Source organism: Pezoporus wallicus, unplaced genomic scaffold, assembly GCF_028554395.1.
Source record: "Pezoporus wallicus isolate ANWC-B61680 ecotype Strahan unplaced genomic scaffold, APGP_CSIRO_Pwel_v1 contig_11395, whole genome shotgun sequence".
In the NCBI taxonomy this organism is placed as follows: Eukaryota; Metazoa; Chordata; class Aves; order Psittaciformes; family Psittacidae; genus Pezoporus; species Pezoporus wallicus.
In genome coordinates, this window is record NW_026636241.1 from 318,020 (window position 1) to 341,618 (window position 23,599).

Genomic DNA, 23,599 nt, shown 5'->3' on the forward strand with positions numbered 1-23,599 from the left:
ATCTGCTGGGGGTCCCTGAAAGAGCCTGGTTGGCCCTGTGGTGACAGCAGGAGGGCAGCCCTGAGGTGGGATGATGGTCAGAGTGTGCGCATCAAGAACCTCAAGTGTGCTTGGAGGTTGTGTTTAAATCTTGGGTGAGAGCTGTTCATGGGGCTGGAAGGTGGAAAAGGGAGATCTCAAAAGATCTGCTCACAGTTTTCTGGGCATTGGGATGGGTTTGTTTGGATGAGGGCTGCAGCAGGAGTGAGAGCTGCAGGACACCAGCCCTGGAGCAGCCACAGGAGCTGGGTGCTCAAGGCCAGGTGGGACACAGGGGCTTGGAGCAAGCTGCTCTAGTGGAAGGGGTCCCTGCCTGTGACAGGGGTTGGAACTGGGTGAGCTTTAAGGACCCTTCCAACCCAAACCAGTCTGGGATTCTGTGATGCTGAGGGTGAGCGCTACCTCTTTGCAGCTCCAGCACCGGGCAGAGCTGGCTGTGGGGTACCTCAGGGTGCTCTCTGAAGCTGAAAATGTTTACAAAACACCTTTTGGCGCAGCTCCTGGGCCAGAACCTGACCTGATCTCTGTGTTTTAAACACTCGGATCTTTCCCTGGGTGCAGGTCCCGGTGGGCAGCGAGGGCGACTCCTTCACAGGGTGTCCATATGCTGATGGTGATGCTGCTCCTGCACCATCCCATGGCCCCGGGGGCTGAGCACGGTGCCTGCCCGGTCCCTAGCTACGTGCCGGACCTGGCGCGAGGCTGACGCGGCCCTGCAGCCCCGCGCCGGACGGGGCCCGGAGCGGGCGGCCTCAAGCCGGAGCACGCCATGGGAGCGGGAGAACTGGTCCAGCACCTGCCGGGGGCAGCGGCGCTGGGGCCGGCGTGCCCAGGGCTGCGGGCAGGGAGCCGCGGGGCAGCGCGCACATGCAATTAGGGGAGCCCTGATGTAGGTCAGCGCAGCGGCGTCCCTGGGGCTGCACAGGCACAAGGAGGCTGTTTTCCAGCTCTGTTTGTTAAGACTTGGAGAGAGATTCCCGCCCCATGGAGTGCAGGTTTGGCGTGCCAAGAGTATGTGTGCAGTTAAATCCGGAGCTTGGCACAGAAACCTCCTAACCCGGGAGGGGTCTGGTCCCTGCTGGGGGGGGGTACAGGGAATACATCCAGGAGGGTTTGCAGCAGGCTGTGGACGCCTTCCTGGGAAGGGAAACACTGGGTCGAGTTTTCCTTGTCCGAGGAATCAGATTTTCCCCACTTTCCAGGAAGGGTCAGGCTCTGCGGAGCCTCCAAAATAACTCCTCCTCTTGTTGTTCTTGTTCAGACTCTGCTGTGAAGTGGCAGCATTGGACAAAAAGAAACACAATTCCCAACATTTCCTGTTGCACATCAGCTGCTTTTTCCTTTAATGGCTTGGGAGGAGCTAGGAATAAACCCACACAGGAGCAGCACAGCAGGACCTTGCCCAGGGCCAGGACAAGGAAGAAGCTGCTAAATGAACCCTTTTGACTCTACACTAATGAACAGGGGGAAGAAAGCAAACCCCAGGACGCAGGGTTGGAGTTTAAACTTTTATTTCCAAAAGAAGCCAAAGCCAAAAACCCCAAACCCCCCTAAATCCTATCAAATTTCAAACAATTACATTAATGTAGCTGCTTCCAACAGCCAACTGTTGAAGAGTGGGTGCAGATGAACTGCTTAAGGGCATCCTGGTTCTCAAACCTCCCGGTATAAATAATTTTTTCCATCAATAATAGCACAAAATAACTTATTATATATCTTAGCATAAAAACTTGAGAATTAACACCCCAAACAATACATTAAAAGGGGTTGTAAAATGCTGTGATTAATCTTACAGGGTTTCTTTTGCTCTTTCAGGTATTTAATCCAGAAGCTGTAAGTTGCACTTAAAATAGGTGGAGGCTGTCGGGCGTTTTCCATGAGGAATCTGGCCGTGCAGCACCCCCGGGGCTCACTCCTCCAGCCATGCAGGCGCTTCTTGTCCCTTCGCTTCCACGCTCCTCTGTGTCGCTCGGCAGTCCCACACAAGGCGCAGCTCAACTCCAACCTCCCCCCCCCCCCCCTTCTCCCCCGCGATATCAGTTTTATCTGGGTATTTTTTTGTTGTTGTTTTCCACTTTTTTCCCCTGCCCTCCCTCCCGAGTGATCCTCGTGCCAGGGCAGGGAGTAACTTCCTGAGCAACTGCTTGTAAAGTGATTGCGAAACTCGAGTGCAGTCGGGTTCAGCCGAGCGCTACGGTCACCGCTCGGGGAGGTTAATCACAGGCACCCACTGATCCATGTACCGGCTCTCCCGGCAGAAGCACATCAGCTGACTCAGCGCTGGATCCTTCCACTGTGAGGCGTGGGGGTTCTGGAAAGAGAAACGGGGGGGGGGGGGGGGGGGCTTTAATACAGGAGCAAAACCAACCCCTATAGAGAGGGATTCAAAAGCAGAGCAGGAAACCCAGGAGCATGAATCATCTTAAACTGGCACTAAAGCAAACCAACCAGTCGACTCCAGAATGATGAGTGGAGTTCTGCTGCTTTGGACCACAGGGCAAAGGAGGAAAAGGGGTGAAAAAGGGGAAAATAGAATCACAGAATGATAGAAGTTAGAAAATAGACTCATAGAATGATTAGAATATAAAGGGAAATCGTGGAATCTTAAAACGGATTGGCTCGGGAGGGACCTTAAAGCTCATCCAGCCCATGGGCAGGGACACCTTCCACTAGAGCAGCTTGCTCAAGGAGTTTCCTATGGATCCTATAGGATGTTCTCTGTGCCAGACAGAGGTCTGGGAGTCGAGCTGGCAGCTCTGTGCCCACAGGCACGGTCAGTTCCGGCTTTATGGAATGACATTTTGGAATTGCCTTCAATTCCAGGCTTTGCAGGGCACCTCCATCAACACCCACTGGAAAGACGGGTTATGCCTCATGGCCAAGCCATGGGACGTGACCATGACACACCGGCTGCCCCCAGCAACCAGGATCCATCCGGACTCACCGTGACGAGGACGCAATGAAGGTCGGCGGGTGGCCCGGGGCCAGCGGCGGGCAGCAGGAGCTGAGCCAACCGTGCCGGGTTGTTGACACGGAGGATGTTGATGTCGTTCTCGCAGCAGAAAGCCTGGATCAACGTGAAGTGGATCTGCAGCGCCGCATCTCCCTCCTCTTCCTCATCGGCCGCAAGTAAGCACAGCACCACGTTATCCGGATCCCTGCGGGGATGCACAATGTCACCGGGAAGGGTGGCGGGACACCGGGGTAAGGGGTTGAGCCACCGGGGTTTCACTCACACGTTAAGCAACTTGGCTGCCTCATAGACACCAAGGGTGAGGCTCCGCTGGCTCAGCGCCTTGCTCAGCACCTCCTCCAGCGCGTCCCCCGCCTGCTCCATCCTGCCACCGGGACAAGCACAGACAGGCAGCCACCGGTTACCGGGGGGGGTTGACGCCACTCCGCACCCGCTTCCCTTCCCGCATACCCTGCCCATACCTTACCTCCCGGCGGTGCGGTGGTCCCCGGGCAGCTCCTCCAGGGTCATAGTTCCTCTGCGGGCCGTTCCCGGTGCTGGGACCGCTCCCCGTAGCACCCCGTGCGCCGCCGCCTCTGCAGCACAAAGGCGCCCCGCAGGCGTTATCCGACCCGCGTCCAGCCAATCCGCGCCGGCTATATTTGCATATCGCCCTTCTATTGGTTTATGCAAATGAGACCCCTCCTCCTTCTCGCTGACACCGTGCCTTAGAGCCGCCGGCCACGGGAACCGGCGGGGCGGTGGCTGCTGATTGGCTGCTGGAGGGGTGGGGGCGTGGCCTGTGGAGGCGATGGTGCGGGAGCGGGGAGCAGGGGCCGGGAAACGGGAGCGTTCCTTCCCCTGAACCCTAAGAACGGAGAACGCTGGGGCCGGCTCCCGTCCCGGCAGCGCGCGGCCCTGGGGCGGCCATTTCAAGCCCCTCAGCTTTGCTCCTCCGGGCGCCCACACCGAGCCCGAGGCTCCCGTGCGGGTCGAGGTCTGCCAAGGGGCTCTGCTGCCTGCGCCCGGCTCCCCCGGGATGTCCCCGGGATAACGGTCCTGGATAGCTCACCCCCTCCACGAGCATCCATCCCGCGTGGGTCCAGCCCAGCCGGCCTCACCACACCTCCCAGCACCGGGGCCAGTCTGCGCCTGCACTGGGGTGCTCCCGCTTGCTGCGCCCCAAGGACACGAGTTCCCCGTGACCCCCCGTTGGGATGGAGCTGCCTCCCGCAGGCACAGAGCTCGTGCTCCCCGGCAGGGACCGGGTGCCTGTGCCCGCCACGCTGCCAACCCACGGCGGCGGGAGGCAGGCGCTGCCCCGGCGCCATGGGCACTGCCTGGGCACAAGGTGACGAGCGCCGGTGCGGCTGCGGCGGTGCCAGGCGGCAGCGGGAAGGTGGGAGGGAAGCATCGGTCCTGAGCTGCACAACGGGACTGAGCCCACAGGCCTGGAGAGTGTCGTGTGGGGATCCCGGTACCGGGGCTGCAGCCACCCGTGTGCTGCCTGCCACCAGAGCAGCTTGCTCCAAGCCCCTGTGTCCAACCTGGCCTTGAACACTGCCAGGGATGGGGCAGCCACAGCTTCTCTGGGCACCCTGTGCCAGCGCCTCAGCACCCTCACAGGAAGAGCTTCTGCCTAAGAGCTCAGCTCAGTCTCCCCTCTGGCAGTGTAAAGGCGCTAACCAGAACGGCCTACCCAGACCTTGCCTTGGAGGACACCACCACCACCTCTTGCATGGCTCAGGACACCAGTGTTTGACCCAGAGGAGGCAAATAAGGCACCAGAGCATTAAAATACATTGTGTAGCAAACAGCGTAGTTTCACTGCCAGCCTTGCTGGCCGGGAGAGGTTAAGTCAGCCTGTCAATGAACCCCACACTTCAGAGGCAGCTTCTGCAGCTCTGGCCTCCAGCCTGCACGTTGGCTGGAGCCGGCACAGCGGATGCTTGCTGCTCAGCTGTGTTTGGTGCAGGTGATGCTGCAGGTACCCACATCACTGACCTGCACTGGGGGGTGCAGGATGCAGTGCTGCAGTGAGTGACCAGCACCGTGAGCAGTCAGGAAGGGCAAGCAGCAGCTCTGTAGCACCGTGGTGTGTCTGACAGCCACAGCTCCGTGTGCAGCCTCCTGCTGCAAGGAGGGATCTGTTCCCTCTCACCGGTTTGTCTTCTGCCAGGACACATTATAATTTCCTGGTGAGTCACAGGCATTGCACAGACACCTTTCCTGAAGCTGGTAAGAGTCTGAAGTTACAGAAGTTACCCCCATTTACTGCACTGGGAAGAGGGACGTGGAGCTGTTGGAGCGAGTGCAGAGGAGGCCATGGAGATGCTGTGAGGGCTGGAGAGAGAAGGCTCCTTAAGGGAGACCTTAGAGCAGCTTCAGTGCCTAAAGGGGCTGCAGGAAAGCTGGAGAGGGGCTTGGGACAAGGGCCTGTAGGGACAGGCCAAGGGGAATGGCTTTAACCTGCCAGAGGGGAGACTGAGATGAGCTCTTAGGCAGAAGCTCTTCCCTGTGAGGGTGCTGAGGTTCCTGACAGTGCCTCCCCCTGCAAACACCCTCATGGGGGGACTTCCTTTGACTTCTGCTATGGGGAAGCAAAGCTTCTCGTCCCATAGAGCCATGAGGCCGCTCTACAGCTGGAGCTGAGCTTGCTCCTCAGATGCTGACTCAGCTAAATGTGGGTGTTTGACCCGGTGCGCCCCAGCCCCCCCAGCAGCCCCTCCCCAGCCCCTCCGCAGGGTTTCCAAGAGCTGGGTCCAGCCTCGTGTTTCTCCAGAGCCGGCTTTCCCTGCCATCTGCCCCGTCTCCAGCTGGAGCCTCCGGGGAGGGCTGCTCCCGATGGAGCCGTGTCAAAGATCGCGTTGGCTCAGCTGTTGCACCTAAGAGCCTCCATCCTCCCGTGCTTAGAGCCAACGCGCTTGCCCAACCCGGGCTGGCGCGGTCCCACCGGCCCCAGACGCTGCAGCGGGACCTCGGGTGCTCCCTCAGGCAGCTTTGGGCTTTGAGGGTTTGCTTGTGGTGGCGTTTTCCTTCTCCTCACCCACAGCAGCAGCTGCTTCCCAAGGCGATGTGTGCTGAGCACGGTGCTGGGCACCCTGGGCACAGTGCTGTGCGTGCTGGACACGGTGCTGTGTGCTAGACATGGTGCTGTGTGCTGGGCACAGTGCTGTGTGTGCTGGACACGGTGCTGTGCGTGCTGGACACGGTGCTGTGTGCTAGACATGGTGCTGTGTGCTGGGCACAGTGCTGTGTGTGCTGGGCACGGTGCTGTGTGCTGGACATGGTGCTGTGTGTGCTGGACATGGTGCTGTGTGTGCTGGGCATGGTGCTGTGTGCTGGACATGGTGCTGTGTGTGCTGGGCACGGTGCTGTGTGCTGGACACGGTGCTGTGTGTGCTGGACACGGTGCTGTGTGCTGGACACGGTGCTGTGTGTGCTGGACATGGTGCTGTGTGTGCTGGACATGGTGCTGTGTGTGCTGGACATGGTGCTGTGTGTGCTGGACATGGTGCTGTGTGTGTGCTGTGTGGTGCTGTGTGTGTGCTGGACATGGTGCTGTGTGCTGGACTGTGTGTGCTGGACATGGTGCTGTGTGTGCTGGACATGGTGCTGTGTGTGCTGGACATGGTGCTGTGTGTGCGGGACATGGTGCTGTGTGTGCTGGACATGGTGCTGTGTGTGCTGGACATGGTGCTGCACGGTGCTGTGTGTGTGCTGCTGTGTGCACATGGTGCTGTGTGTGGTGCTGTGTGTGCTGGACATGGTGCTGTGCGTGCTGGGCATGGTGCTGTGTGTGCTGGACAGGGTGCTGTGTGTGCTGGACATGGTGCTGTGTGTGCTGGACATGGTGCTGTGTGTGCTGGACATGGTGCTGTGTGTGCTGGACATGGTGCTGTGTGTGCTGGACAGGGTGCTGTGTGTGCTGGACATGGTGCTGTGTGTGCTGGACATGGTGCTGTGTGTGCTGGACAGGGTGCTGTGTGTGCTGGACATGGTGCTGTGTGTGCATGGTGTGTGTGCTGGACATGGTGCTGTGTGTGCTGGACATGGTGCTGTGTGCTGGACATGGTGCTGTGTGCTGGACATGGTGCTGTGTGTGCTGGACATGGTGCTGTGTGTGCTGGACATGGTGCTGTGCGTGCTGGGCATGGTGCTGTGTGCTGGACATGGTGCTGTGTGTGCTGGACATGGTGCTGTGTGTGCTGGACATGGTGCTGTGTGTGCTGGACATGGTGCTGTGTGTGCTGGACATGGTGCTGTGTGTGCTGGACAGGGTGCTGTGTGTGCTGGACATGGTGCTGTGCGTGCTGGGCATGGTGCTGTGTGCTGGACATGGTGCTGTGTGTGCTGGACATGGTGCTGTGTGTGTGTGCTGGACACGGTGCTGGTGCTGTGGTGGTGCTGTGCGTGCTGGACTTGGTGCTGTGCGTGCTGGACATGGTGCTGTGTGTGTGGGCACGGTGCTGTGTGTGCTGGACACGGTGCTGTGTGCTGGACACGGTGCTGTGTGCTGGACACGGTGCTGTGTGTGCTGGACACGGTGCTGTGTGCTGGGCACGGTGCTGTGTGCTGGGCACGGTGCTGTGTGCTGGATGTGGTGCTGTGCGTGCTGGTGAGCGCAGCTGAGCCGTGCAGGGCTGCAGGATCAGTGCAGGAGCCACCTGGAAAACAGCACTGGATGGGGAACCTCTTCATCAGCAGCATGTAGGGAGCGCTAAAGGGAATACAGAGCGTAACCCTCAACAGGGGAGGTTCAGGTTAGACTTCAGGCAGAAGCTCTTCCCTGTGAGGGTGCTGAGGCGCTGGCACAGGGTGCCCAGAGAAGCTGTGGCTGCCCCATCCCTGGCAGTGTTCAAGGCCAGGTTGGACACAGGGGCTTGGAGCAAGCTGCTCTAGTGGAAGGGGTCCCTGCCCGTGGCAGGGGTTGGAGCTGGAGGAGCTTTAAGGTCCCTTCAACCCAAACCATTCCATGTTCCTATGGTTGAAGCAGCCCCTCGGTTGTGTTGTCTCTGGCGAGGAAGCCCCCAGAGTTTGCCTATGCTCAGCTCCCGGTGCCCCTTGCCCTGCTTCTGCAGCCTGATGAGCTCTGACACGAGGAAGCGTCGGGAGGAAGGCAGAGGCTCTCCCGCAGCAGGTGGAGGTGGCAGATGGCAGCACGGCAGCGAGCAGGTGGAGCTTTGTGCGCTCACCCCCAGTTAAGCTCGCTTAATTTGCTCCATCTCTGTTAGCAGCTCGAGTCTGGCCTCCCTGCCAGGGCTCAGATTGTCTCTCGCAGGCGGTCAGGCCACCAGGCCCCATCTGTGCCCGGCTGCGGGGCTAAATCTGGCTCGGAGGCAGCTGAAAAGCAGCTGAAGCCTCTTTTCTCTCCGCTCGGCAGCAGCAGCTCCTGCCCTGCGCTGGGAACGGCAGCAGGCGATGCTCTAAAACTGCGCTGTCCTGCAGGGCTCCCGGCTGGGGGCAGTTTCCTGCCCTCCCTTGCCCTGGGAAGCAGCAAGGATGCTGAGGGGATGTGCGGGTCCCTCCTGCTCGGAGTGGGGCTGTGCTGGGGATGCACCGTGGCTGCAGCGCTGTGGAGCCTCAGTCGGAGCCGCAGTTGTTCCTCCACCAGCTCTCGGCTGGCAGCTGCCTCCGCGCCTCCCTTTCATCGCCTGCCAAGAAGCATCCAGGGCGTTTTGTCCCCCCCCTGCTTGCCCTTTAATCCCCACTTTCATAACTCACCCGCCTGCAATCCCCTCCTCGCTCAGCAGCGCGGACACGGGGGCCTGCGTTGGGCTCAGCCGTGGGGATTCGGCTCTTCCCCCATGCTGGCAAACCCTGAGCTCCAAATGTTGTCTGAGGCCATAGGGCTCAAGGCAGCTTGGAGAGCGCTGGGATAACACACGGGAGATGCCCGCTGGAGCCCTGCCTGTGGTTCATGGGAGCTGCTCCTGCAGGGGATGTTCTCAGGCAGCCAGAGACGCTTCCTGCACGTAAGAGCCCCGTGTTCAGCTGTTGGGAATGAGACCAAACATCAGAGGGTGTCAGTGAGGGGAGATGAGCCCCAGCCCTGCCAAAGGGGCCGGCAGCCAGCCAGGAGCCTTCCTGGGGGGCTGCCCATGGGGTGGTCCTGGCACTGCTGCTGCTCCTGCTCCAGCAGCCCCCATCCCACTTGGCTCCGGCTGTCCCTGTGCTCCTGGGGCCCCGTTCCAGGCATCCAGCCCCTCAGTGCCCTGCATGTGTGGGACCTTTCCCCAGCTCCACTGACCCCTTCCATTGCTGCATAGAACCACAGAATCCCAGCCTGGTTTGGGTTGGAAGGGACCTCAAAGCTCCTCCAGCTCCAACCCCTGCTACGGGCAGGGACCCCTTCCACTAGAGCAGCTTGCTCCAAGCCCCTGTGTCCAACCTGGCCTTGAACACTGCCAGGGATGGGGCAGCCACAGCTTCTCTGGGCACCCTGTGCCAGCGCCTCAGCACCCTCACAGGGAAGAGCTTTTCCCTAATATCCCATCTAAACCTCCCCTAGGTCTGTCCCTCTCTCAGCACTGCAGGAGCGCGCTGCCTGCACCCCGAGCAGCACAGGGCCCTGCTCACGTGCTGGGGCCGTGCATTCCGGGGTGGTGTTTTCCCTCCCTTTGAATCTCCTGGATAATGAGGGCAGCGATCCCTTTGCAAAGCAAACGCCAGCTTGCACATTCCTGGGGTGGCCTCTGGTCCAACAGTCACTGTGTTCTCCCAGCGGCACCCGCTCCCGTGTCACTGAGCTGACCCCAGCGTCCGGCCGGCCCCGCTGCTCCCAGCCGGTGCAGGCAGCAGGATCCAGATTCACCTTCCCAGGCTGGGGCATCCCTGCCTGCATCGCCCTGGAATCCTGCGGGAGCAGGGCCTGATGCTCAGCGAACTTGTCCCATCCCTTGTTCCTTGGGAGCAGAGCCCAGCCCCTCCTGGCTCCATCCTCCTGTCAGGCACTTGTAGGGAGCCATCAGGTCCCCCCTGAGCCTTCTCTTCTCCACACTGAACCCCCCAGCTCCCTCAGCCCTTCCCCATCACCCTTGGGCTCCAGGCCCTGCTCCAGCTCTGCTGCCCTTCTCTGGCCCCGCTCCAGCACCTCAATGTCTCTCTTGCAGTGAGGGGCCCAGAGCTGAACACAGGATTCAAGGTGCAGCCTCACCAGTGCCCAGCACAGGGGCACAATCCCTGCCCTGGCCCTGCTGCCGCACTGGTGCTGGTACAGGCCAGGATGCTGGGGGCCTCTTGCAGTGAGCAGTACCCTGGGTTTGCCCCATTCTGCAGCCCCAGCTTGCCCCCATCAGTGCACGCTCCTTGCTTGGCCTCAGGGCACCACGTCAGCACCAGCATCAACACAAGGACAGGGGTGGGGGACACGGGAAGGGGCCATGCACAGAGCCTGCGCCCCACGCTGGGCTGAGCCTGGCCGTGGCAGGGTTGGAGGCTTTGGCAGTGTGGCCCCAGGGAACTAAATCCACCAACAACTCAAACTCAGCCATCGCACTGGGGGCAGGATGGGCAGGAGCATCTCCGGGTGCGGGCACCGGGCGTGGGACCCCTGTGTGCATGGGACAAGAGATCATTTCCCCTCCTTTCTCTGGAGGAGTTTCTCCATCCCCAGCGGATGTCAAAGCAGGGCTCAGCTGATGCAATCCTGCTGGCGTCCAGGGCTGACTTTGACCAGCACCTGGGGCACCTGGGGCAGCCGGGAAGTGCGGCCCTGGTTGGGTTTGGCTCCGGAGCAGGGCCCTGTGCCAGTGGCTTTCCTGACCCCCCTGGTCACAGGAGGCTGGTGCCCGCTGGAGCAGGGATGGGACTTTCCTGGCAGAGGCATTCAGCATTCCCAGTGGATGTGGGGAGCAGCCCGGCCCAAGCAAGAGCTGAGCCCTATCTCCGCGGCCATGGGTTTGAGTTGTGCAGATGTAAGTGGAGCAGGACATTGGTCCCTTGAAGCCCCAAAGCCCTGGAGTGCGTCCCCGTTGCTGCACCACACTGGAGAGCTGCTCGAGTGTCTTCCTTCCTCAACACAGTTCCACAGCCACAGCAAAGCCGGCCCTGCTGCCGGCTGCCCAGGCAGCTCCTGCATCCTGGTGGTTCCTGAAGCCTGCTGGAGAGGAGCTGCTCTCCTGGCAAGGATGCTCCCTCTGCCTGTGCCTGGCCATGGATGCATCCCTACATCCCTTCTCCCTGGGTGGGGAAGGCCGCCCTTCGCTTGTCCACCTTCATGGATGCTCCCACAACTCACATTGTCTCTCTTGCAGTGAGGGGCCCAGAGCTGAACACAGGATCCGAGGTGCAGCCTCACCAGTGCCCAGTGCAGGGGCACAGTCCCTGTGCTGGCCCTGCTGCCGCACTGGTGCTGATCCAGGCCAGGATGCTGAGCCCCTGGGCACAAGGGGCTCATGTTCAGCTCCATCAACCAGCACCCCCAGGTCCTTTTCCATGAGCAGTTTCCAGCCGCTCTTCCCCAAGCCTGGAGCGTTGCAGGGGGTTGCTGTGGCCCAAGTGCAGCACCCGGCACTGAGCCTTGGTGAAGCCATACCTGGAGCGTGGCTGGGGAGCCCTGCAGCCTGGGCACGTGGACCAGCGGTGTGTGCTTGCAGGAGCCATTCCAGAGCCAGGAGCCGGCATCCAGGCAGCAATGGGCAAAGTCCAGGAGCCGGGACCTCCCCTTGGCACCTGCAGCGCTGCTCCCAGGTAAAGCTGCAGTTAAAGGAAGAGCCAAACTTCGTCCCATTTAATAGCTGCATGGAAGGATAAACCAACACGAGTGGCACTTGCATGAGCAAACGCTCTCCTGCCCTGTGTGCTTCCCCCACAAGGAAATGGGCTTTGTGCAGGATCACTGTGGAATCATTGCAGGGTCACGGAGGGATCACGGCAGGATCACTGCGGGGTCACTGCGGGCAGTGCCCCACTCCCCATCCCACCTCTTCTGGGATGCTTCCCGTTGGCATTCCCGGTTCCTGCCGGACAGCGCCGGTGCGAGCAGCAGAGGGATGAGCACCCCCAGTGTGAAAACAACCCCAGTCACGCACGTGGAAAGCAGAACTGGTTCAGTGGCAGCCGCCTGTGCTGCGGAGCCTGTCAACAGCAGGTAGGTCATGGGGGGCAGGAAAGGAGCTGACACTGATCTGATTTCATTCTGTCTCCTAGAATGAGACAAAGGGGGAGAGGGGAAGAGGGGAAGGGAGCTTGAAGGCACAGTTTGGTGGTCGTTGCAGTGATGACCACTGCAGTGGATGTACGTGAAACCATGACGATGTTTGAAAGCGGATCTTAAAATGCCTGTAATGGTGAGAAATGCAGGAATGTCGTTTTCAAGGACATTTCCAAATCCTTAAGGTCAATATCCAAAAGGGCTGCAGGAAAGCTGGAGAGGAGCCTTGGACAAGGGCCTGTAGGGACAGGCCAAGGGGAATGGCTTTAAGCTGCCAGAGGGGAGACTGAGATGAGCTCTTAGGCAGAAGCTCTTCCCTGTGAGGGTGCTGAGGCGCTGGCACAGGGTGCCCAGAGAAGCTGTGGCTGCCCCATCCCTGGCAGTGTTCAAGGCCAGGTTGGACACAGGGGCTTGGAGCAAGCTGCTCTAGTGGAAGGGGTCCCTGCCCGTGGCAGGGGTTGGAGCTGGAGGAGCTTTAAGGTCCCTTCCAACACAAACCAGGCTGGGATTCTGGGATTCTATGGATTTTGACCTCCATGGGCCGTTTTCCCACCCCAGGACATGGCCCCTCCTGCTGCAGCAGTGCCCAGCACCTCTCAGGGCAGCAGAGCCCTCCCACCCCATGCAGAGCTGGCTCAGCAGCTGTAGGGCTGCTTGGGTGATTAATGGTGCCTGTGGCTGCCAAGCAGCTGCTTTGCATCACATCCACATCCGAGCTCCTCCAGCAGCAGTGGGGCAGGATGGCAGAGCCTGGTGCATGCATCACCCCCCCTGCAACCTGCTGCAGCCTGCCTAGGTGCTGGAGAGAAGAGGCAGAGGCAGGAGCTGCACACAGCAGCCCAGCATTGGACCCAGTTCTGGGGCAGCCCACGGAGCCAGGAGCCAGTGCTGCCTTTGCTGTGCAGGACCCTGTGTGAGTCAGTGCATCCCGCCTCCCTGTAGCCCTGCTTCTGCTCCCAACACAGGCACCTATGGGCAGAGGCCGCCTGGCTGTGGGTGTCCCTGCAGTCATAATGAAACCCTGCACTGGGGGAGAAAACTGCTGACTCCTTTGAGGAGAAGAGGGCAGGGTGGCCCCCAGGCCCTGCTGCTCCCGATGGCCCTGTGGGTGCAGGCACGGTCCCTGCATGGGTGCAGATGCGGATTCCTGTGCGGATGCGGATGTGGATGCGGATCCCGATCCCTGTGCGGATGCGGATGCGGATCCCGATCCCTGTGCGGATGTGGATGCGGATGCGGATCCCGATCCCTGTGCGGATGAGGAGGTGGCTGCTGGTCCCCCAGCGATCGCCGCCTGCGCAGCGCCACCTGGTGTCCGTGCCGGGAGCAGCCAGAGGGGGTTCCTGCCGCCCGACCCCGGGGAGCAGCAGGATTGGGGTGCTGGCGGCCACAGGCACTGGTGTGAACCTCGTGGTGCGGTTTGGGAGCCACAAACTGCCCGGGGAGCGACTTGGGCCGCACAACAGGGGAAAAGGAACAGTGAGAAACCTTCCTGTAGCAGCAGGAGGATGGAGCAGCCGGAGCGGGAGCCCTCCTGATGGCATCTCCTGTCCCCTGGCACAGGGAGCAGCCACAGCCCCGGGGGGGGGGGACACGGGGGCTCTCTGCCCCCCAGCTCAGGAGCTCTTTAGGAGGAATTAGAGGGGATGAAGCAGGCAGGAAAAGGCAGCACCACGTGCTCCAGGGCATCCGCAAGGAGCCGCTTCTTGGCTGGCCTCATCCTGCGGGACATTGGGTCATGGGTGGTGCGCGGTGCCACTGCAGCACCCACATCCCTGCCTGCAACGAGCGGACAAGGGCCTGCCCTTGTGGTTAATTTCCAAGCTTGTGAGCACGGGTAAGGACACAGAGAGCATGGGATGCTTGCTTGGAGGATACATACATTCCTGGCTGGTACAGGGGCATCTCTGCAGAGCATTTGGAAATGGGGCAGCTGCAAACTGATGGCAAATGAACACTTATTAACTGGGTTGTAGTGTTGCTGGCATGGCAGAACTTGGTAAACTGGGGTAGGAGAAGACCTGGGATTCCTTTATCTTCCACTACTGAGCTCTTAGTGCCTGCCGCAGCGCCGGGAATGCCGATGGTGAGGGCTCAGCCCAGTTGGGTGTTTGGGGAGCAGTGGGGCTCTGCTGTGTGGCTGGGGCAGCCCATCCTTGTTCCATCACCTCAGACTGGGAGCTGTAAGAAAAGCATCAAATAACCCCAGACTCAGGACCCAGTCACAGGGAAAGGTGCAGGCAGCCAGCCCTGCAGTGCAGGGCCTGCCGGCTGGAACAGCCAGGGGCGGGATGGGGCAGAGAGCCTGGGGCAGCACCTTTTGGGTCAGTCCTTTAACATAAACTTAACATAAAGTGACAGGCTGGGAGAGCTGGGCTGGGGCAGCCTGGAGAAGAGAAGGCTCCTGAAGGGGAGACCTGAGAGCAGCTCCAGTGCCTGAAGGGGCTGCAGGAAACCTGGAGAGGGGCTTGGGACAAGGGATGTAGGGACAGGCCAAGGGGAATGGCTTTAACCTGCCCGAGGGGAGACTGAGATGAGCTCTTAGGCAGAAGCTCTTCCCTGGGAGGGTGCTGAGGCGCTGAAGAGTTGCTCAGGAGATGGTGAAGGCTCTTGGGTCTAAACCACTTGCAGAGGGGGGGCTGTGACCCAAAGGACTCCTCTGAACCCTGAGCAAAAAGGGACTTCCTTTGGGAAGGGGTTCTGTGACTGCGAGGAGCCTGGGGGAGCGCTCCCTGCCTTGAGCAGGGATCAGAGCTTGCCGAGGTTGGCCTGGCCATGCTGGCAGCGGCTCTGGTGCCATTCCCCACGTTGCAGGCCCTGTGCCAGTACCGCTCTGTTCTTGGTTCTTTCACCAGCGGTGTCAGCGGTTCACAGTCGGTGCGTGCAGCACGGCCACAGCAAGCACACATCCTGCTCCCCTCCTTCCCATGGGCAGCGAGGGGCTGCCCAGGCTGCCAGGGGGATGCAGCAGGGACAGGGATGTCCTCGGTCCAGCCAAGTCCCTGGGGCATGGGACGGGCTGGTGGCTCCGCAGACCTTGGTCACCAAAGGCTGGCTCCTCGCTGCACAAACTGGTTTGGCTCCATTTGTACTGTGCCTTTCCAGCCAGGAGAGCAGTCTCGGTCCGATTCTTCCTACTGCCCTCCAAAGCCTATCTTTGGTGATTGTGCTTGTACATGGGATATGGTGGCGTGTCCCCACATCTCCCCCTTGTGCTGGGGACCTACAGTCTGTTAGCAGGGTGGGCAGTCCCATGCTGCTGCTTGCTCCCACCATAAATGGGACCTCCACCATGACCAGGACCTCCACCACCAGCCCTGGAAGCATGCTTCCTGCCATGCCTTATCCGAGCAGGCAGCCCTGCAGCTCCCTGCTCATCCCTCACTTTATCTAAAGCAGCAGCCGCAGGGACACTCGATGTGCGACGCATCGCAGGCAGTGAAGCACTCCAGGTCAAACCCACTGCATGGGGAGCTGTTGGAGGTCTTGCTGCAGGTCCTGGGCTGCAGGCTGAGCGTCCTTGGTTCATCTTCTGTGCTGGTAGGTGCCTCCAACCCCGGAGCTGAGCAGGTAAAGGCGGCACTGCCCGAGCAGGAGTTGAGGGTGGCCGGGATCTCTCAGAAACACATCCCGAGCTGTTGCACATCCTCCTTAGGTGTTTTTAATGACCATGAGTGTGATGGAGAACCAGAACCTGGGTGCTCTGCTTATAGAATCAACCAGGTTGGAAAAGACCTTTAAGATCATCAAGTCCAATGCTGCTGGTGAGCAACCTCCTTTGTGCTGCTCTGTGGCCCCAACAGCAGCCCTGGCTGGGGTTCAGCTCCCTTAGGCCCCCTGCACCATCCATGGGAGGTGACTGGCACCTCAATCTCCCTGTCTGTACAGGCCTGATGGGCCGGGGGAGCACCGAACGCTGCTCTGCACCCCAGGGATGCACACCCAGGCTGATGCAGCCACCGGCACTGGGGTGGATGATGGGACCCTTTGCAGCGCAGAGGACTGGGATGAGCCGGAGCAGAGGGAAAACCTCTCTGGCTGCAACTGCAGCCGCGGGGCTGGTTTGGGCAGAGCACAGGGAGCTCCCGGTACCACCCTGAGGAGCAGCGGCAGCAAGGGAAGCTCTGTGACCTGCTTTCGCTGTGCTTGATCTCACTTTGGTTGTGTTTCCTCCCCTGCCACCACAGGTAGGACCGAGCGCATGTGGTGTGAGTGTGCGCAGGACCTGCACCCTCGACTGAAGCCGATGTCCCCGGGGCTCGCTGCATGTGCCCTGCTCACCTCGGGGAGCACAAACCCCATCAGGGACTGACAGCACCAGCACTACTGGCTAATTGCCCAGCCTGACATGGCGCTGGGGAGGAGGTGGTGCCTTCCACGCGCTCACAACACACCAGGTTTGGTGCACGGGAGCTGCTGCTCCGGCACATCCCATCTGCCCAGAGACCCATGGAAACCCTGCGGTTTGCCTGGAGCCCTGTGGGGGGGTTGGAGATTCCCCTCGCTGGTCCCCAGCCTCCCTGGTGCCTCTGCTGAGGTTCTGTTCCTGGCGAGAGGAGCCAGCAGTCATCAGAGGTGGATGTGGGGATGAATCATGGCCACTTTGATCCCTGTGTTGGTGGCTTTGATGTGGGATGATCCCAGAGACGAATGGCTCTGCTTCTCCATACTTGCTATGGGGACTGAATTTCTTTAAAGGGTTTTTCTGCATCCCAAGGAAGAGCTAAAATCAGTGCTGAGTAACACCCCCAGGGCACTGCTGGTGCTTGTTTTGTGTGAGGACTGTGGCTACCTCCAAATCACCACCCCAATGGCAAGCACAGGATCTCTTCCCGGCCATTCCCCCTTGTCCTGTCCCAACAGGCCCTTGTCCCAAGCCCCTCTCCAGCTTTCCTGCAGCCCCTTCAGGCACTGGAGCTGCTCTCAGGTCTCCCCTTCAGGAGCCTTCTCTTCTCCAGGCTGCCCCAGCCCAGCTCTCTCAGCCTGGCTCCAGAGCAGAGCTGCTCCAGCCCTCGCAGCATCTCCATGGCCTCCTCTGGCCTCGCTCCAACAGCTCCACGTCCCTCTTGTGCTGCTGCCCCAGAGCTGGATCAGGGCTGCAGGTGATGGAGGATGCACAGGACTTGTTTAACTGAAACACAGCAGAGCAGGTCAGAGCCTCAGTTGACTGCAGTGTGCTGGGGAGGTGGTGATAGAGTCACCCCAGTGTCACACACCCCGAGAAGCTCTCCTCCCTCCCCAGGGGTCCTGCTGAGCTCTGCTCCTCTTGGAACTGAAGCAGGCAGGGAGAGGCAGGCAGGGAGAACAGGCAGGGTGAGGGGAGCTGGGGCACAGATGTGGGGGGAGCTGGGTTTAGGGTACTGGGTCTTTTCAAACCCAGTCAGTTGGTGACTTTTTGGGGCTGGGGTTTGCAGCACTTTCAGCATAGCCGGGAGTGACCCCGCTGTGATATCACTGCAGCCGAAGATGCAGCAAAATGTGGTGTTTCTGATGATGCTTTGATGTGGTACAAATTTCCCTTCCCTTGATCACTGCATTTCTGCACCAGCCCACAAGTACTTGTGCTTACATGAGTGCCTGGAGGCCACGGGACGTGCCTGGGGTTCCTCTGGGTCATGGGAAGGATGGCTCCCTGTTTCGGGACAGATTATCCCAGTGCCACAGGGCCGGGGCTCTGCTGGTGAGGTGGGAGCGTGGCTGGATCATAGGTCCGGCTCCGGCTCCTGCTCTCCCGCAGCTGCCAGGTGGGAAGCACCATCTTCCTTAACTGAGCTCTGCCTTGGCCGTGCCCCAAAGTAAACCTGCGCTCGCTGCCTGCCCTGCACCGTGATCCATAGATGGGGCTTGGAGCAAGCTGCTCTAGTGGGAGGTGTCCCTGCCCGTGGCAGGGGTTGGAGCTGGAGGAGCTTTAGGCTCCCTTGCAGCACAAACCAGGTTGATGCTAAGGTGAGCGCTGTCTCCCCGCAGCCCCACACCGGGCAGGGGTCTGCAGGTGACTCAGAGCTGCTCCTGCTTCCCTGTGCCCCTGCGAAGCTGCGGGCTCAGCAGCTCTCCCCTGGCTGCTCTCCACACCCCGCAGCCCCGCTCCGCGCTGGCTGCACAAACAGGACGGGCTGGTTTTGAGCACGGAGCGGGCTTGGTGCTCGCAGGCAGGGCTGCAGAGCACAGCCTCAGCCCCACACTGCGTCCCCAGCGGCTCTGGGAGCAGCCAAAGCTCTCCTGGAAGCCCCGGTGGCAATGCCCAGCATAGGGCACATTAACAGCTGTACCAAAGGGCCTTTCCCCACTATGGGTGGTGCTGGTCCAGATTCTGACTGTCCATCCGTTGTGGACAACAAACGGTGGCAAATCAGCTTGCTGCAAAGGCACGTCCCATTTGCACACTGGGGCTCTGGACGTAGATTTGGCCAAATCAGTAACCTCAGGACACTGGAACCCAAAAGCGCAAGCCCGGCCCCTATGCTTACAGGCAGGACACAGACAGCCCCAGGCATTGCTCACTGGGACGGAAAACCATGCTGATGGCAGCAAAGGTGCAGAGGAAACAACTCCCGACATTGTCCTGCTGCTGAAAGCACAGGAACATGCAACCCTGGGCTGCCCCTCACCCGGCTGCAACCGTGGTTTAACGTGTTCCCTTTCCTGCTGGCCACAGGGCTGTGGCGAGACCCAGGCAGCCTCAAATACAGTAACACAGGGGAAACCGGCAGCTTTGGTGTTTTCCAGCCGGATCGTGGCCCTGGTGCAGCTCCAGGTGCAGCCCGTGAGCAGTGCTGGCATGTGAGAGGCAGCAGCAGGCACAAAGTGCCCGTGTCAGCAGCAGCCGGATGGGAACCTGCCCATGGAAGCAGGAGGCAGCTTTAGCTGCAGGGAGGAGACTGCTCTGCCCAGACAGTTACCAGCCGGCCCAGCGGGTTTCCCTTTGGCATGTCCCAGACTTCCCAGATGGCTGCACATGGCCCTTGGATGTTTCATTATGGGACACGTGGTTCCTTCATAGAATCCCAGCCTGGTTTGTGCTGGAAGGGACCTTAAAGCTCCTCCAGCTCCAACCCCTGCCACGGGCAGGGACCCCTTCCACTAGAGCAGCTTGCTCCAAGCCCCTGTGTCCAACCTGGCCTTGAACACTGCCAGGGATGGGGCAGCCACAGCTTCTCTGGGCACCCTGTGCCAGCGCCTCAGCACCCTCCCAGGGAAGAGCTTCTGCCTAAGAGCTCATCTCAGTCTCCCCTCGGGCAGGTTAAAGCCATTCCCCTTGGCCTGTCCCTACATCCGTTGTCCCAAGCCCCTCTCCAGCTTTCCTGCAGCCCCTTCAGGCACTGGAGCTGCTCTCAGGTCTCCCCTTCAGGAGCCTTCTCTTCTCCAGGCTGCCCCAGCCCAGCTCTCTCAGCCTGGCTCCAGAGCAGAGCTGCCCCAGCCCTTGCAGCATCTCCATGTCTCTCCTTCTAATCTCCCTCAGTGACAACCCTGAGAGGAGCTGCTGTGGGTGCTGGTGGTGGCAGCTGGAGCGTCTCTGCTCAGGGACACCCGGGCAGGAGGGCCCAGTGCTTATGGGGAGCTGAGCCAGGTGCCTGCTCCATGATCACGGTTGGGATGAGCTTTTCAGCCCAGAGGCTCCTTTCGGTCCTGCAGCTCCTGGCCCCTGGCATCCTCGTGCTCTGCTTTTAGGAAGGGAAAATACTTTTTCCTCCTCTTTTCCTTCTTTTCCAATTCGGAAGGCAGGAAAGCTCCCTCTCCTCCAGGGCTTTTCCCAAGGGACCTGTCTGATCACTGCAGCCAGGGAGGCTCCTGCAAACCCCACTCCCTCCTGCACCCCCTTTCCGCAGCACCAGGGCCTGGGGAGCCCTGGGGATGGGGTGGGTAGAGGAGAGCTTGTAGAGGCGAAATGACGTGTTTGGTGTACCTGACCTTCTGCTTTGTAAAGCTCCAGTGATGCTTTTCTAGGCTAAAAATACCTTTTGCCTTGACTGTTATTAGAGAAGAACACTTGCTTGGCAGGTTTTTAGGATTCAGGGGAAGAAAGTTCAGGCAGGGCTCAATTAGTCTGCCTTCATTTACAAGCAAAGTTCTGCAACTGCATGATTTGCTTCACTTGCCTGTTGCACGTTGAATGCACAGAGCAGGGACTGGGCTTCTTTCTCTTTCCACGCACGTACCAAATGGAGAAGCACTGGTGTTATTCCCGTGTTTACAGCCCTCCTCATAGCAAAACTGCTAGTTAAAAACATCTAGTGTTGTGCTGAAAGGAGCAGAATATGTGGGAGGATAAAGCTGTGTGGTACAGAATGCATCTTCTTGTGTGCTCTACCTGACTCCTGGTCACTCCTTTCTCCTTCTGCCCAGTGCTGCTTAATTCAGGGAGTTCCATGGGCTATGAACGTGCTCAGTATCGAGTGCTCTGTGTTCTTGCTACCTGCAGTGAGCAAGCACCAGCCAGCATTAGGTACCAGTTGGCTAATGCAATGCATTTATTATTATATTAGTAACGCAATAATAATTAGCAATGCAAAAATATTATTAGTATAATGTAAAGTAATTGCAGGAGTTACAGTTTTAGGAAGCCTGCTTGCTATTTCTGCTGTCTGGTCCTTGAGGCTCCCCAGCACAGGTGTGCTTTGCTTATAAAGAGTGCCAGGAGTGGGTCATCTGTCACACTTTGAGCTGTCTCTGCTAAAGCCACGGCGTGGCTGCAGAGCATCTCAGGTTGAATGGTTGTATCTTCATGCAGCAAATTGAAAATCCAGTGAAAACAATTGCCTGAGCCAGCTGAGCAAGATGTTGTGAAGTTTTGACTATGTGGTACGTGATGGTTTTCTTACTGGTCAGAATTTGTGGCCATACTTGATTTTATTTAGAAGCTAATGTCACGTTTTATGTACAAGAAATTGCTGTACTTTTTATGGCCTAGGAAAAAAATCCACCTCAAAAGTCTCAAGCAACCTCCTCCTTGTCCATATATTGTATATTCTGACAGCAGAGTAACACAAGGATAGAGTCCCAGACTGGTTTGTGTTGGAAGGGAGCTTAAAGCTCCTCCAGCTCCAACCCCTGCCATGGGCAGGGACAGCTTCCATTAGAGCAGCTTGCTCCAAGCCCCTGTGTCCAACCCCAGATGGGTTCTTCTCCCCCTGCCCTGAACTTGCTGCATTTCCCATCCTTGCTTAATAAGCGGGCAGCCAACAGCTGCTGGCAAAGCTTGGAAATAGCAGGAGAGTGTAGCGTGTCAGAAAGGGCTCCATGCCTCTTTTGGTAAGCAGGAGCAGCTCCTTGGGTACGTTATCTATAGTCTAGCTTCAGCCAAGGAGCGTTGCATGTCCCAGCCATAAATAGCACCAGCAACCCACTTCTTTGGGTGGTGGAAATGTTGGTTTTACTCCAGTGTGAAACGATAACACAAGTGTCTGCTATGCAGGAGAACTGCACCAGCCTGCCCAGGCCTTGATGCCAGCTCCTGGAAATCCACGTGTGTTCACATTACCCCCCCACTGCTAGTGTCTAATGGCTGCACCAGCAAGGAGGGTTAACAGGCTGACTGCCCTGACACTGAAGTGTGGGGGTTTGGTGATTTGGAAGCTGTAATATAGAAGCATGTCCTTGATTAGGGGCAGAAGCGCCGAGTCAATAGTCCTTGGCTTTTTAATTCCCAGGCAATGGTTGTCTGCTGTTCAGCTCTTCAGGATTAACTGCAGTTGGGCATCACTGAGCACAAATGAATGCTTCTGTGCTAGGAAATTCTGCTGACATTTGGAGAGTGGCACAGCCCCAGAGTTTTCCATCTATCCTGCCCTCAGCTCGCTGCAGCTTGATCCTTACCAGTGTGGGCTGGGACACGAGGAGGTGGGATGTCCCCATGCAGCAGCCGTGGGGACATGTCCCAGTACATGAGGCTTTGTCAGCAAACGGCTCCTGCAGTGTGACAAGCAGTTGGAGCAGTCTGAACCTGCCCTGGTGCAGCTTGAGGCCGTTTCCTCTTGTCCCATCCCTCATCCCTTGGGAGCAAAGCCCAGCCCCTCCTGGCTCCATCCTCCTCTCAGGCACTTGTAGGGAGCCATCAGGTCCCCCCTGAGCCTTCTCTTCTCCACACTGAACCCCCCAGCTCCCTCAGCCCTTCCCCATCACCCTTGGGCTCCAGGCCCTGCTCCAGCTCCGCTGCCCTTCTCTGGCCCCGCTCCAGCACCTCAATGTCTCTCTTGCAGTGAGGGGCCCAGAACCGAACACAGGATTTGAGGTGTGGCCTCACCAGTGCCCAGTATAGGGAGACAATCACTGCCCTGGTCCTAACCATGCTGCCGCACTGGTGCTGATAGAGGCCAGGATGCTGGTGGCTTCCTGGCTGCCTGGGCACAAGCTGCTCATGTGCAGCTCCATCAAGCAGCTCCCCAGGTTTAGGAAACAAGCATTGTGGCTCTGCTGCTCATGAAGGCATTGGTTTGACCTGATCATTCCCTCCTCTTTTTCCCAGGAGAGACCAGCAGGCTGCAGTCCTGCCAAGGGATGGGCTGGAGAAAAGAGCTGCCACATCCACGTTCAGGCTGGGATCCCTTCAAGGCTGTGCCTGTCAAGGGAGGCAAAATTATCAGTTTGAATGTGACAGATAATGAGTTTGCTTTTCGGATAAGGCCTTAACCCAGGTAACTTCTGCCCTGATCGTGCCGGTCCTTTGTGTGGCAGTGGGAAGTACAACACTCCCGTGGGTATGACACTCGGCCTCTCCCTTGGGATGAAGGCTCGTGGTTAGTTTGAATATGTTACCTCCCCTTTTTAATGTTCTGAAGTGAAATGTTTCCCTATGGCCTCAAAACTGTGAGTTATATTTGGTGGACAAAGCTGCCATTTGGACTTTTGACCTGTGTGGCTAACTGTTGGTGCTCTTTATTGCAAACACCAAGCTGCAAGCAAGGAATATAAGGAAGAAGGTTGGTCAGGGCCTTGAGTGACATGGTCTAGGGTGAGGTGTCCCTGCCTGTGGCAGGGGGTTGGAACTGGATGAGCTTTAAGGTCCCTTCCAACCCAAACCAGTCTGGGATTCTGTGGTTCTCTGCTTCTGTGAAGTGTGCAATGGTCCTGAGAAGAGCTGGAGCTTTCACCCTGCAACTCCTGTTCCCTGCTACACAGAAAGAGTAAGTGTGGTTATTGGTGTCTGTATTCATGTGGTGATCAATGTCTCCATTTATATTAAAATGCTCTGAAACAGTTTTGGGTGTGTTTAATTCAAGGTGTGACCCAAAACCTATAATGCTATGTCTGCACCTGGAAAATCTGGGTATCTGAATGTATGGTAGCTTACAGAGGAGTTGGACGTGCACAGTCCTTGCAAAAGCAACAAGATAGATGCTCTGAATTCCCTTGGAGTGAAACATCCCAAGCCTGAAGACAGGCAACAAAGTCCATTTCTGTGATAAATGCCTTTCTACAAACAAGAAGCTGCCCGTGGCAAGCAGCGTGTCAGGGCT

The 23,599-nt window shown here is 58.7% G+C and overlaps 1 protein-coding gene across 1 annotated transcript; it reads right to left on the minus strand.

Annotated features, from left to right (window-relative positions):
* Nucleotides 1-2,168: 2,168 nt before the first annotated feature.
* GADD45A (growth arrest and DNA damage inducible alpha) lies at nt 2,169-3,577 on the minus strand. The gene is made up of 4 exons (XM_057399190.1): nt 3,480-3,577; nt 3,276-3,377; nt 2,984-3,197; nt 2,169-2,350 (listed from the first exon to the last, which is right to left on the minus strand). The coding sequence occupies exons 1-4, from the start codon at nt 3,521-3,523 to the stop codon at nt 2,237-2,239; spliced, it is 474 nt and encodes a 157-aa protein (XP_057255173.1). The 5' UTR covers nt 3,524-3,577; the 3' UTR covers nt 2,169-2,236.
* Between the last annotated feature and the right edge of the window lie 20,022 nt (nt 3,578-23,599).